The 16,105-nt window shown below is 27.2% G+C and overlaps 1 protein-coding gene and 1 long non-coding RNA gene across 9 annotated transcripts in view; one reads left to right on the forward strand and one right to left on the reverse strand.

Moving 5' to 3' along the window:
- Positions 1 to 16,105, forward strand: part of LOC145962872 (longitudinals lacking protein, isoforms A/B/D/L) — a 244,731-nt gene that overhangs the window by 227,182 nt on the left and 1,444 nt on the right. The window contains exon 7 of one of the 5 annotated variants that reach the window (XM_083084300.1): positions 15,271 to 15,674. The exons of 1 other annotated variant lie outside the window; for it this stretch is intronic. In XM_083084300.1, coding sequence (XP_082940426.1) covers positions 15,271 to 15,659 — 389 coding nt within the window. In that variant the 3' untranslated portion in view covers positions 15,660 to 15,674. Of the gene's footprint in view, positions 1 to 8,672; positions 9,087 to 12,621; positions 12,909 to 13,689; positions 14,949 to 15,270; positions 15,675 to 16,105 lie in introns of those variants that run through there. 3 more of the 5 variants (XM_083084305.1, XM_083084326.1, XM_083084315.1) reach the window with 3 other exon arrangements.
- The window catches only part of LOC145962877 (uncharacterized), a 125,092-nt gene that overhangs the window by 98,191 nt on the left and 10,796 nt on the right, over positions 1 to 16,105 (reverse strand). The window lies entirely within an intron of this gene.

A 16,105-nucleotide genomic window follows, 5' to 3' on the forward strand; every position in this document is an offset into this window, starting at 1 on the left:
CGTGCAAGATTTGCGACAAGACATACGCTTGAAAAACCTCCATGTACTCCTATATGCGATTTTATGACAAAGAGTTCAAGTTCAGTTGTATTGTTTGCGGCAAGATGTTCAAGTATAAATATAGGCTACATCGAACGCGTTAAAAATTGCAACGACGAGGATTGGCTCAAGAATATTCATAAAATGTACAATCGAAATTTCTATTGCATTGTAATATAAGCTTGTATATAAATTTTGCTAATTAATAAAATTTCAAAAAAAATTTTACTGTATTGACAAAAATTATTTTGTAATAAATCTCATATGACATTTATAAATTCTATTAATTCTTAAAATTATAATTAATTCTTAAAGAATGTTTTGCTACAGATTGTTCGCCATATTATCATTGAGTAAACGAGACCAACCAATTATCACTTTCAATCTCTTCAAAATAATTCGATGAACATATACGCTTCAGAAAGCGATGTGTATAACTATGTGTGTATGAAAGTGTGTATGTGTGTATATATATGTACTGTTTATTTACATAGAATTTTCTTAGAAAATATGCATAATTTAATTTTTATATAAATATGTTTTTTTTAACATCTTATTACGCAAATATGAATTTTAAAATTTTAATATATATCAGATGGATTAAATACAAGTTATAATTAAGTACAAAAATTTTAGCGAAAAATTAATAAAAAAAGATGATCGCATCTAATATATACAAATTTCTCAGCTGAAAATATAATATTTTCATTCAAAGGAAACATAAATCACAGATTACGATTTTAAATTACGATTATCGTGTTTCGTTAATGTTGTTCAGCAAATGCGATATTTGGGGGGCTGGTTTGGTAGCGTAAAAAAATGGCTTGTGCATGTCCGGGATTATCTAAATACTATGAAATTTTTTTTTTTCTTTTTCAGTCTATATAGAAGAAATCTATAGAGAATCTGTAGACAAGAAGATGTGGCTCTGCTTCCAATGCGGTAAGCGTTACCTGTGGCGTGGCTCCTTGAAGAATCACATACGAGTGGAATGCGGTAAAGAGCCGGCTTTCAAATGTCCCGTCTGTGGCAGGAAGTTCAAACATAAGCATCGCTGGCAGTCGCACGCGAAATGCATGCACAGCATTACATTATAACGTGCGAGACATCTCGCAAAAAGCTACAATTCCTCGATGATATGATCGCGTATCTGTACATATATCATATACTTTTATGTAATTTAGAGAGCTTATGCGAAAAAGCGTATCACGCTATATTTTTCAGCGGAGCAATAGATATATATGAAAGCGTATCTGAAATCGTATTTGTATTATATTTAGTGACTAGTAAATAAGAGAAGAACAGCTTTATAGAAAAATCTATATTTTGTAATAAGACGCAAGAGCGAGGATTTTTATAATAACTGTGTTATTACATTTTATAGTTTGATTAATATTAACTGTAGACACATATTGACGTGAAATCAGTATTTGAACTTTTAGAATTATTCTATAAAATTTCTTTGATTTTCAATTTGTATATGTAATTCATTAATCTCCTAACGTACCTCTTAAATTCCGAATAAAAAACATTGTTTCAACTATCATCTCATTTATTGCAATATTTTTCCTTTATTATTTACTTTCAAACTGATGTATATCATTATTGCAGTGAAAGTGAAAGCTATTAATTGCTCGTTAAGCACATAATCATATCAAACATTTATATTTCTATTTTTATTATCGCCAAAATATATTTCATTTCATATTATTAAAATTTAAACGAATCGATTATAAAGAATGTTAACGACAGAAATATTGTAACGAGAATAGTCAATATTGCAACTTTCTGTTAGTTATAGTAAAATTGTAATGCAATTGATAATGAAAAAATCATTTATCGAATAATCTTCTTTTTAAAGAAAATATATAATTTCTGATGTTATTAAAATTATTTTTCAAAAGAAATTTTGTTTGAAGCGTCCGAATAATAATTGCAGATTTCATACAACTGCAGTAAATGATTTGTTATGGTATTGCATCTATTGTATATTGGAATGTTTTTTTGTTATTAGTTAAAAATGTGTGATATATCGGCGAACTTTAAAGCGAAAACTTCAATTTTGTCCTGATTCTGTTTACTCAGGCTTCAGGGTGTGCTTTGCAATTTCATCTTGCGCAGAATATTTTTTTCTTTCTTACAGCAGCGATTGTATATGACAATATTCGAAACAAAGTAATCAATAAGTACAAATAAAGTGTTAAATTTACGTATATCACATATCAGTAAGGTTGCTAACCGTCCGATTTTGACCCGGACTTTTAGGAGTCTTGTCCGGTGTCTGGTTGACAAGTCAAGCCGGACACCGGACGTTTCTAAACTTGCTTTAAAAACAATATTGTAAGAGAGAGAATGAGAGAAAGAAGAAAGAGAAAGAAAGAGAGAGAGAGAGAAAGAGGGAGAAAGAGAGAAAGAGGGAGAAAGAGAGAGTTTTTTATGAAATTGTGTATTTAATGTAGTTTTATGTTTACTATTTCTGTCCGGTTTTGTCCGGTTTTGTTCCAAAAATGAAATGTCCGGTAATTTAGATTTTTGGATTTGGCAACCCTATATCAGACAATAAAGAAGGAGACCCAATTCTTTCGATAATATTTATCCTAGAAAGTGACGCGCAAAAATCGATTATCTATTACAATAATTTAAGATCAGCTCTTTGAACAGCAATATATATTAAATCGAGGTAGTAATCATTGTGACGCGCGCTTTCGATGTTGCGATCGAGAATAACAAATTGAGCGAACGACTTAATGATCGTCACTCTCTCTTTTCAGCCTCCTCTCTGAAGTCCTGGTCTTGTTACCGATGCGGCAAGCGATACATATGGCGGGACTCGCTGAAGAAACACTTGCGGGTCGAATGCGGAAAGGATCCTACCTTCGAGTGTCCGATTTGCGGAAGAAAATTCAAGCACAAACACCGGTGGCAGTCACATGCCAGATTGATTCACTATATTAATATATGACCGAACAATGAATTAATCGATGAAATATGAAACAATCAATATGAGTGAATGGAATGTTCTTAATTTTTTTTTGCTATATTAACTCGGAAACAATTGCGCTATATTTCATTATAAAATATTGTTCGACATTTACTCTATTTTTTTCTAATTATTTTAAATAAATTCTTATTGAGATACTTATCATTGTGTACAAAATATATGTATATTAAAAAACATATATTATTTCTTTGAGAAATAAAATAGTTTTTAATAAACAAATTAGGCGGGTTCGAGAAGCAAATAAAGAGTATATACATGCAATATATTGTTTATTTAATTTTTTTTATTTCTTGATGGCAATTGTTCCCAAATTAATCTCTCCGTTAATCTTCCTGTATCAATGCATTAGATTGAAGTAGAAATTTTCTTTAAATATGAATATATCATCAAAATATTCTATATTCTTAGAATACAGAATATAAAAAGTATCATCGAAGTTATTTCGAAGATATAGTTATTGAGATAATATTTATATTTGCTGTTTGAGACTGTTTAATAAATAAATAAGACTGTAAAAAGTAAAGGCTTAAATGGTATTAAATAATTGTAAATAAAATATTTCAAAAACATCTTGTAAGCATTTTTTTGTTCATATATTCTGTTATTTTAATTTTTACGATACATTTATATATACATATATATATATATATATATATATATATATATATATATATGCATATATATTATGTTATAAAATTATATATATAATTTTATGACAAAAAAATTTTTAGTGCATACTATAGAGAATGTGTTCTGAGGATAAACCCATAAATTGTTCTTGTATCTTTCAATGTAAAAGCAGATGCAAGCAGATGCTCTTTATTCACAAATTCACAATCAATAACATACTTATTAATAATTAATAATAGCGTCAAAATCTCGATCGCTTCTATGAATGTTCCTCCTTCGAAAATCTTACTAACCGAAAGTCACTGTCTCTTTCAGGAAACAGCGAGGAGTGTCGCAGAAATTTGAACTTCGAATTTATCGAATTTCCAACTCCGATGAATTGCCCAGACTGCGGAAGAGATTACATAAATAACATTCAACTACTACGGCATCGCAAAGAATGTCTAAAGGAACGCAATTTCGTCTGCTCAATATGCAATAAGACCTTCAAACGGAAGTATCATTTACGTAGACACATTAGTGAGACACATCAAGCCACACGAATAGAATACAGAAAAGAACACAATTTCGTCTGTCCAATATGCGATAAGATCTTCAAACGGAAGTATCATTTACGTAGACACATGAGTAAGACACATCAAGATACACGAATGGAATAAATCAGGTTCTAAAAATTAACTATTAATAAAAAATTACATTAATTTTTTCCTTAACTCTTTCGTACCTATTTCCGGCTCTCCCAAAAAAGATACGTTTTATATGAAAACGGTTTTATAGGTTTTTGGAAGTGCTGATTCCAAATTTACTATCAAAATTTAAATTGAAAATGGCAGATTCAAGATGGCGACCATAAAAAGTTGAAATATCGATATATTTTAAATATGAGCTAGGATTTATTTTTCTAAATATATATTATGTTTTTTCTGAAATTATTGTAATATTTATCATAATAAAATTGTGATCACATTTAAATAAAACTTTAACTATAATTAACGCATCAATTCTATGATTTTTCGATATAATATAGTTATTTTTCAAGTTTGATTTTTTGCAAAGTTTAGATAACTAGATTTAATTGAAAACATTACATTTCAAAGTGATGATTGTTTTACATGTAGTTTGAATCTTCTCCTTTAAAAGAAGCCGAGGTAAAAGTTGATAGAATTATTTGTTTAAAAGTTATGATTTTTTTCGTAGGTGGTACATATATGCCGGAGGTACGAAAGGGTTAAATAACAGACTATTTTATTATATGGAAAAGACAAAGAACACATATACGCAATATTTCCTACCTAAATTAAGATAAAGAAATTCTTTATAATCTAAAAATTTTGTTTAATAATTATGTTTTTTTCTACAACAAAACTACAATGAAAATGTATATTGTAACAAATATATATATATATATATGTATATGTGTGTCTACTTAAATAAGAAATGCGTATGTTAAGTATAAATCTTCAGATATTTATGTTTTCTTTTTTGATCTGACCATTTTTAACTAGTGAAGTATTTTCACACGTGGCAATTTAAGTTTGTTTTCACTTGAACAACATGTTATGCCTTCTAATATAAAATACATCTTTGTTATATTACAATAGATAATTAGAGTATATGAAATTTATTTATATTATTATTATTCAAGTACAATTAACCATTTATTAAAAATGATTTCTATAATCTTTACATTGCCCAAAAGTAAAAAAGTATTAAAAATTTAAGCATTCTTGATTATATTTTTTTTAAGGTGTTATTGGTGAAAAAATAATTCTTTGTACGAAAAAATAAATTGATATTTCTTATTATATTGAAAAATAAATGTATAAACTTATATAAAATTTAATAATTATTGAATTTATTTGATTCCTTTCTTATTATTAAATTGCACACATATACGTGCGTGCGTACGCGCGCGCGACACACACACACACATTGTATAATATGAATGAAGCTTTAGTTTAAGAAGATGTTAACATGACAAAAACACAATTTCTAGAGATTTTTATTTAAAAAATAATTAAAAGGATCTATTGTATTTAACTATTGTATATTTAATTGTAATTTATTAAAATTTCTTCTGCTGTATTCATAAAAATTATTCTAATTATAATTTAAAGAAAAAAAAAGTTGTTAGATTTAGTTAATTGTAATTATATATATTAATGTAACTAAATCTGTTAGAATTAGTTTTTCGGGACTTCGACTCTATTTATCAATAAATTTTGTCTAGGAATTTTAAAAAGATAATATTAATAATATAATGATTATTATATTCATACAAATCAGGCAAGTTACATTTAGTCACATACAGTGTCTTTAAATATTTTTATATGTTTATGCTTGAGTAAATTAAAATTATAATAAGTATTTCACATAGCAATGTTTCGAGCAATGTTCTCGAGCAATGTTTATAAAAAAAATCAACTAAATAAATCTCTTGTAATATAGTTTATAAAGCGTAAGTTTCTTCACTTCTCTAATATCTCGCAATTAATTAAGGAGTCACTGATATTCTCTTATATATATTTTACATTGTATTGAGAATTTTTAATCTTCTACGCTTTTTTCTTTTACTTTTCAGTCCCGAGACTGATTGTGAAGAATATAGAGAAGTTGAAGTACACGCAAAAACCTGTAATCTACAAATGCACGAGATGCGGCAAGGGCTATCAATTAGAAACGTCCCTGCGAAGACATCAAAGATTGGAATGCGGCGTCGAACCCAAACATGAATGCCAGATATGCGGAAAAAAGTTCACATATAGATTTATGTTAACTCATCATCTAGTGTCGTGCAGAAAAAAAAGATCGTTGAGACAGATGTTTTAGATGAATAATGAATGTTGAAACGATAAAACTCTATGTTACGATTCATAAAGAATAAATGCTTCTTCGTTTCGAAAGATACAGGAGAAATATTTAAGATTGTTTAAACAAGATTTGTAAGATTAGACCAGATCGGTAGGAATTTGCGTTAATTAACTCGGAATTAACTATTTATATTTTTTTTGTGTTATGATTGTTACGAAGACTGAGTTATAATAAGATTTAATGACATGTTAGTGCGAATTTAATATATAGATTACAGAACAACATTAAAATGTCATTCTTAACGTTATATGTCTAACAGCCTTTAAATTAATTCTAGGAATGTATTATCTTATAATAATGCGCTTAAAACAAAAATAATTGATTATAAAAAATGTGTTTTATTACAATCTGAATTCCTTTCGAAATGGCATTAATAGATTGTTCTCGATATTCATATATATTCATATATATAAATATATCTGTAAATAAATTTTTGTCTTATTTTACAATATTAAATTAATATAATAAAATAATATCGCGCGCACTTCTACAGACTAATATGCGTCTCATTTCTAAGAAAGAATTTTAAGCACATAATTTGTTAAAATTTAATTTCTTATTTTTGTCATATATTAAAGTATTATATTAATTCTTATTACTGAATAAAACACAATTTTGAATTGTGTTATAATTTGTGTTATAATTGTGTTATAATTGTGTTATAATTATATTATGATGTAATATATTTTTCATAATATATTCATTTAAGTATCTCGTTTTTCGGAAGAATCGATTTTAAAACAAACAACTTATTTGTAAAAAATAATAAAGACACATTCATATTGATATATTATGTTGAAAATGTTATATATTTCATTAGATAATTAAAATTTTATCGTAGCAAAAGTTGTCGATGAAGCGTTAATTGTATTACAATTGTATTACCTTATATATTAAGATTAATTAACAAGGAATTAATAATTTAGCGTTTATTGCATAAGATTTGTTTTTAGTTTCAAAATAAAATTATTTTAAAGTATTTAGATGTAAGAAGGAGAGAGTGTATTTATAATTCAATTGTACATAATATGTTTGTGCAAACATGATAATATTGACATTATTTTTAAAAGATATAGGTACTAGCAAATAATGTGGTATACATTGACATTTCCACTTCTCATTGTAAAAAAATAAAGAAAAGAAACTCTATGAATTAAAATACAAAAATAAAATGTACATTTATTTATTAATAAATTGCCCAAAAATCAATAACATTACAATTAAAAAACACATCTCACGTTATATTTATTTAAATAATTTTTTTCATTCTTTTGACATCTATATATACTTGTCAAAATAATATCTAAAAACTGTAATAACAATAACTGTAATAAAAATTACGATAATTTTTACTTCGCACAAAAATTTATAGCTTGCCTTGCTCTTTTTATTCTTTTATCTTATTTTCTTTTTCACATTCTTCTTTCATAAAATACTACTTTTTACATTATCACAATTTTATCAATGACATTTCTTCTCAGCTATGCTCGTGCGCAATTTTTAATCAAAACTTGTGTCATTCTCCGATTGAAACAGAAGTTCTAACTGCACGAAATTAAGCATTGCTTGCCAAACATCAATAATAAATGAATCCAATAATAAAAAAAATCTCCATACATAATTTTATAAAATACATTCACAATCAGTTAATGAGTAATCTGTAATTTTTAATTTTTGGCATTTTGTAAATTTATTTTCTGTATTTTATGAGATAATTATATATTAATATTATATATTAATATTTTTAACAACTCTTAGGTAATATTATAAATAATTTAGGTAATATTTTTAGCAACAAAATTAAATATATATTTTTCCAATAATAAATAATAAAACAAAACTTCCGTAATTGAGATTTATTAATTTACTTACTCGTGATTTTTCAAATAATTCTTAATCAAGCTACAAAGAAATTAATAATGATAATCAACTCTTGTATCTTTAATAACTTTCTTTCGGAAGTCTATTAAAGATAAAATGATGCAAATTATAATTTCATGCCTTCCACACGTTTTTAATCGGACAATCGTATAGTTCAATGTCTAATCTCAATTCGGAAAGTATTGCGACAATGTGCCAGACAAATCGCGAAAAGTGCATCGTCTAACCACACATTGTCTTTTCATTTCAGGTCTACTGGCTTCGATGCTACTATCGCATGACAACTCGTGGAGCCAACAACGATTCGATGAGACAACATACAAGACGCTCAGAACTTCTCGGAAAAAAAACACTAGTGACAACAAATACGAGTGCAACAGGTGTGGAAAAACGTATAAGGCCACGACATCCTTGAGTCGACACAAGCGACTCGAATGCGGCGTCGTGCCTTGCGAAGTATGCCCTATCTGCGGTCGCAGATTCAAGCACAGATTCGTCCTAAATGCGCATGTCGTCGGTTGTGAGAGAAGAATGACTCAGACAACACAAAAAAAGGACTATGATTAAAAGCGGCGCTAATCAACGAAAGAAAGGAAGCGAGAGATAACACGCAACGATGATCAATAAATTATTATAGAATTCACATAAAAAGGCAGTCGAAATTCATACAAACGTTCTTTTAAACATTTGTAAGACTAAAGCATAAATAGCAGATGCAAAATAGCACATAACATAAGACAACATGCATTTTAAGATTTTTATTATAGATTTTCGCAAATGTTACATATATCTTCAGTTTAGGAGACAAAAATAACATTTACGTAAAATAACATTTTCAGGAAATTCATGAGTTTATATTATAAATACCGAGCAAAGCAAAGGTAAAAAGAGGAGAGTTCTTTAAATTTTTAGTTTTGACATTTTAATTTTTCTGCATGCTAAGATATTTTTAACTTTAGTTTATACAAAAATTAGATGTTTTTCCTATTAACGTCAAGAATGAATGTGCAAATGAATGTGTGTATGAATTCTCTTGAAGAACATAAATGATTGTTTTTCGCGAGAGAAATATCTATTACGTGCACATACTTTTACGCTCGACATATTTATGATGAATGAAATGCATTTACAAGTATGTATTTAATCACTTATTATTTGTACAATTTAGTCATAAAAATGTAGTCAAATGTAAAAATCAACTATTAAGTCTAAACCAAATTAGATATCTTATTTTGACGGGTATTGTCCATGCTTTCATGTATTTCGATAATAAATATATGTATACTTCTTATTTTTTACTATGTAATAGAATTATCTTGCAATTTTTTGCAACACATATTAAATGCGCGTAATACACTCTCATGTATTATACTGAAAATATAAAATTGTTTAAACATATGCTTGTTAAATTTTATCTTCGCGTCATAGCATTCTTTACAATTCACGAATACAATATTTTGTACAAAAATATTAATAAAAAAAGTAATAGCGAAGTATATCATATACATACCAATGATTATTGAAAATAGAAATAGTTGTAAGCAGCGAATGAGAAAACTATAAATGATATTTCAAACTATCTGCGTATTAATACCGTATCTTTTAAATTGCATAATTATTGCACATTTTTGTATCGTGCTTTAATTTGTATTCCAGTATTTGTTTAATCCTGATTAAGTTTTGTTCCGTTTATCAAGCTTTATTTCAATCATAAAGAGTGAACATTTAATTATTCTTTTAATTATTTCTTTTCAATTATATATATATATATATATATATATATATATATATATATATATATAATTAATTCTATGTTTTTTTAAGTATAGGAGCACACACAGAGAATACTACATATTATTTTTTGCTTTCTTAATTAGATGATGCATTACAATATTCACAACTAATAATAAGTCAGAAGTTGAACATTCGTTTCTAAAATAAAATTAACTATTTGATGAAAATTATTCAATTATATTTGGTGAATAATACTTAGTAAAAATATTTTTTTTGTCTCTCTTTCTCTTTTAATTTTTAACATGCAATAATCTTTATTATGGAAATATATAGACAATATATTGTCATTATTTATTGAAAATTGTACTTTTGAAAAAATATTAATATGCAATTTTTATATTGATAAATATTTTGCGTATAATCTTTATAATCAAATCAATCAAGCAATATTTTTATAATATATTTAAGACTTCAATTTAATAGACATATTTAATGCTCATCATTGTTTTAACCTTTTTCTATATGTAATTGTATTTCAAGATCTTTTTGCTGTAATATCAAATCCTCCTTCTCCATTAAATTCTAATAATTTAATAATTACTTATTAAATAGTAATTCAGCAAAAAATTATTTTTTACTTAAACTCAAATCTACGCTGTCGTATTTTTTTTCACCGAAAGCATACGTGTCTGTGATCAGTATTTTCGCGAAACAACTTACAGTTATTTTCGCTCACCTTCATTTTATGTCAACAGGATTCAAAATGAGCAACGTATGGAGCATGACTTCGTATAACTTCAAAAATGCATCGACTGATGACCTTTTAAGAACGAGAAGCTTCAATGAATCTTCATTATTTTTGATGGACAAAAATATCAATCAAAAAATGGACAATCCGAACGAGTGTCAGATTCAGATCTTTACGTGTAATATATGTGGAAATAAATATACATGGATAAGCAGTTTACGCCGTCATCAATTGAAATGCGGTAACAAGGAGGCGAAGAACGAGTGCGAGTTCTGCTTGAAAAAATTCTACAGACGCGATAGACTTAAGGAACATTTGTTGGTATATCATTCTAATGTAGTTGCCGATTGAGAAATCTCGCTTACGAAAACATGAACTGGAAATGGATGAAATTGTGATCTAATCATCTATATAATTAAATTAATGATTAACACAAACATATATATATATATATATATATATATATATATATATATATATATGTTAATTATATATATATATATATGTAAATTAAATGCGTTAATTACTTTTTTCATTTTAAGGTAATATTATTTATAACTAAAGACACAAATAGTTCAAATAGTAATTTAATTCAATGTGTATGTATATATATATATATATATATATATATATATATATATATACACACACACATACACATTGAATTAAATTACTATTTGAACTATTTGTGTCTTTAGTTATAAATAATATTACCTTAAAATGAAAAAAGTAATTAACGCATTTAATTTTACGAATATTTAATTTATGAATCGCTTTATAAGTAATTATTTTCCGTAATACTTTTAGCTAATAAAGTAATTTTAAATTTCAAATCTGACAAATGTTAATATACACGTGTTAATAAGCACATTAAAATTTCTAATGCAATTTTTTTTCACTCAGAGAAATGATTATTTATGTGCCTCTTCTATTTGAAATTATAACAATATGTAACAATAAGATGATGTATGATCAATAAAGTGAATTAACTTGTAAGATTTGTAATTCTAAGCTTTACTGCTGATTATGTACATGAATCTTGTAGAAGTCAACAATTATATTTTGGCCAAAGTTAATTTATGATTCCAATAAATGAGAAAACTATTATATTTGCAAATGTCTAAAAATGTGTAACCATATAAATACACAGTTACATTTAATGTGTAACCATATAATTACGCAGAATATCTGTGCTAAACAACATAATGTTTTTCTCTGACTAACGTTTCAGTCTAATATATAAACAAAGAATATGTTATAATTTATTTAATAAAAAATTAGATTTTATTATAATATAAAAAAATATGGAAATATAAATTATATGGCGAATTTTAATTTTATTTTGTATTCAAATATTAATATTCAATATAGTTATTAGCAGAATTGTAATTAAAAAATTTAGATATCGTAAAAATATCGTAAGGATTTAACAATCAATTTCTACATTGGAAAAAATTATTGGAAAACATTATTAGAGTATAAATTTATAATATGATGAATTAATGTTAATTTATAATATGATAATATTAATGTTTAATGAATATATTAATTTGCATTCTCGTTGTGTTGTACTGATGTATGCAATATAGTCACTATATGTATTGACAATGTAATGTAATCGACATATATATATAGATCACGACATATTGATCAATATTCGTGCAAATTATGTCGTTATCAATCTCGCGAAAATAACAGAATCTTTTCCGCATTTCAGACGGCGCCTTGATGGACGAGCTTAGTGAATTCAAGCTGAACACCAGTATATCCCGATATTTTTTAAGTCGCGGCAAAGCAGCGGCACCGGAGGAACAGCATTTCATGTGCGGCGAATGCGGCAAGGGATACAAATGGATGGATAATCTACGACGGCATCAGAGATTGGAATGTGGCAAGCTACCCAAGTGGCATTGCGAAATTTGCAAGAAAATGTTCTATCGTCGATACGAATTGACCAAGCATATGAACTTGAAGCATCATCTAGAATAATTGATTTTTTCTCGTGATGAGTGTCTTTTCGTTGAATAATCGTAACTATTCTAGGATTTGTTGTATTTTTGCGATCATCTCCACGGAACCATATGATAATAATGAAATATCTCTATATAATGATATGTATCTCTTGTTGTTGCATTCACGATATATCGAAATAAAGCAATCTACACCAATAACATATGTATATGGAAAATATATTTTAAAAAGAGGCTATTATTTTCAGTTGAAATTCTTTATGAATTTTTTCTTTATTTTTTAATCCGTTTTATATACTATATTATGCGACTGTTATTTATATTATGTTAACAAAAAAATAAAATACATCGCCATATAGAAACAAAGTTTCTCTCTCTCTTTGTTAGAAAAACTATATAACAATAAATATAAATAATATTTATTTATATAGTTTCTCTCCTTTCTTTTTCGAAACTCAATAAAATCAATAAAATTATAATTTTTAATTATAAAATTGTTCTCTCTCTCTTTCTTTCTAATACACATATATATTAAACATTTACTAATTTACATCTATTATATTTTCTAATCTTTCTTCAAAAATTTAATATGTCTTATTGCGGATGTTCCTTCAAAATTCTCACATTTCCCTATCAAAGAAATCTTATATGTTTCCATTCGTCAATAATAGCGTATTCACATATGATCACTTTCTCCAAATGCATGTGCTTATAGGATTTTTCTCTCGCATATTTTTTTTCATCCCTCTCAGCTTCATGAATCTCAGATAATCGAGATGTAAATTTAACAATAGATGTTTTTCATTTTTTTATAGATGACACGGAACTGTGCAATTGGTTAACTGAGCCATTCATAAAACAGGAGTTTGACGAGGATATATCACAAAATTGTTTCGATTTCGTGAGCACCGATTACAATGAATTGTCTTCAGAGAACATGGAACATCGTCGAAAGAAACAAGTGAAAATTACTACGCTTGTCTGCGAGGGATGCGGAAAGAATTTCTCGAGACTCGACAGCCTTAGAAGACACGAGAAGTTATATTGTAAAACGAAAAACAAGCCTACATGTTGCCCCATTTGCGGCAAGAAGTTCGAAAAACCATTCTCTTTACACAATCATATAAACCGAGCTCATGCATTAGTAGTTAAAAAGGAAGAACCAGAATAAATTCTAATATTCAAGAATTACTCTATATCTAGAATTCTTTGATTATTTCTCATTTTATTTGAAAATGCGTGACAATTCTTTTGGGGAGAAAAACTTTTAAATATTACCGCGAATATTATCTAAAAACTATATAATATGCTTTAATTTCGATCCTTTACTATAATATAAAATCGGAATTTTATTTACAAAATTTATTAGAATATCTTTTGCGCTCCTTTATGGGATTGGGGGAAGAATTAAATAGATCTTATTTACAATATAATAAAGCGGAAGATTAATATAATGCTAATTTCTATTATTAGCTTAATTTTTGTAGAAGCTCCATATTTGCGCATTTCTTATTTATATATTTCATATATTCGTGCAATGTCAATATTTCCATACTGCAATATTTTTGCATAAAAATCGCTTATTTGAGGATTAATAAAAATAATATAAAGCAGTAAGTAAATAAATAAATATATGTATATAAAGTAACAAACTATAATTAATGTTTTTATTTTAAATATTTTTAAGAGAATTTAATTTTTATTTTTAGATAAACTAAATGAAAAAATATGAAAAATTAGAAATAGATAATATTTTCTTTTTTTTCATTTATTTTTTATTTTATTAATTTATTTTTTGTTTAGTATTTTCCTCTGTATTTTCTTTCCACAATTTTCTTTTCCAAACGATTTTTATATCCACGATAATTCTGCAAAATCGACCCTAGACAGACAGTTTTGTAATCTCTGCAAATATGGAGTTTCTGGAGGTATTTATACATTTGATACCAAACATGTATATTTAAGATAAATTTGTAGTTCGTAATGTGTGTATATCAATATAAGAAATCATGATATGTCCACGTATCGTTATTATTTTTTTAATCAATAAATCAATATCTACACATTTTTAGAAGATAGATTCTTTGCTGAATTTTTACACCCTAATCATTTTTTACTCAAAGTTATACGAGAAAATATATCACGCAATCTCTTATTATCCTTCTTCTAACTTTTGAATAAAAGAAATCTTCGACGAAAAAACACTTTTATGATTAATAATTGAAATTTACGAGAGAACTTAGTTTTTTACAATCTCATATCTTACGATTCCGAAAACCGAAATCATAATCCATGAGAGATTATGCATGTTGCTGACTATATGTTGCTCGCTTGTCAGTCGTCTTACACGTCTTGTTTCGTATTCTTATCTTTTAACGGATGATATATCTTTGCAGGCGAGGACGTTCAGTGCATTGCGGAAAAGAGCAACGAGGAATCTGAAGTCTGCGAGGTGCCTTTCCATGGTCAATTAAACTACCTGCTCTGCGACTCGCCGATTTTAGAAGCCAATATAGTCCAGAAGAACGCCAAGTCTTGTCAGCAATTCCGCTGCGATGGTTGCGGTAGAGCATACACGAGAGTCGATAGTCTCAAACGTCATCAACAGAAATGCGACGAGTTTTTGGCGTCGTTTCAAGATCGGCAAGAAACACTTCAACAGGAATATTATTGTAATCAGTGCGGCAAGACGTACAGAAGGCTGGATACCTTGCGCCGGCATCAGCGATTAGTGTGTGACAAAGAGAGTAACCATTCTTTGAAAGTGGAAAAAACGAGCTTATAAGAAGAAATTTTATCAATCGATTTCAAACTGTTACGAGAAAAAGAGAAAAAGAAAGAGAGAGAATATGTGAGTGATTAAATAATGCGATCTTTAATAAAAATTAGATTCAGAATTAAATTGTTTCAATAAAAATGTCGATTATGTATCTCATTTGCTTAAATGCGCTTTTAAAGAAGCAAAATATACTGACGTATCACAACAATAACTGATCACAATCAAATTAAAATTTGATTAATTAAATGCGCGACATATTGCTTGAGAATAGCAATAAGATTAAACGTTGACACGTCGAATCGAGAGATATGTGTTTTTATTGCATATTGTCGATAAGAGATTTAACTCCACATTATGTTACATGAATTTTATTAGATAACATTTATAAGATATAAGTATGAATAGAGTATTTTCAAAAAAGAGTAATAAGTGTAAATAAGTCTTTATACTGT

Source organism: Camponotus vicinus, unplaced genomic scaffold (assembly GCF_025532165.1).
Source record: "Camponotus vicinus isolate PSW18456_S1 unplaced genomic scaffold, iyCamVici1.0 SCAF_12, whole genome shotgun sequence".
Classification (NCBI taxonomy): domain Eukaryota; kingdom Metazoa; phylum Arthropoda; class Insecta; order Hymenoptera; family Formicidae; genus Camponotus; species Camponotus vicinus.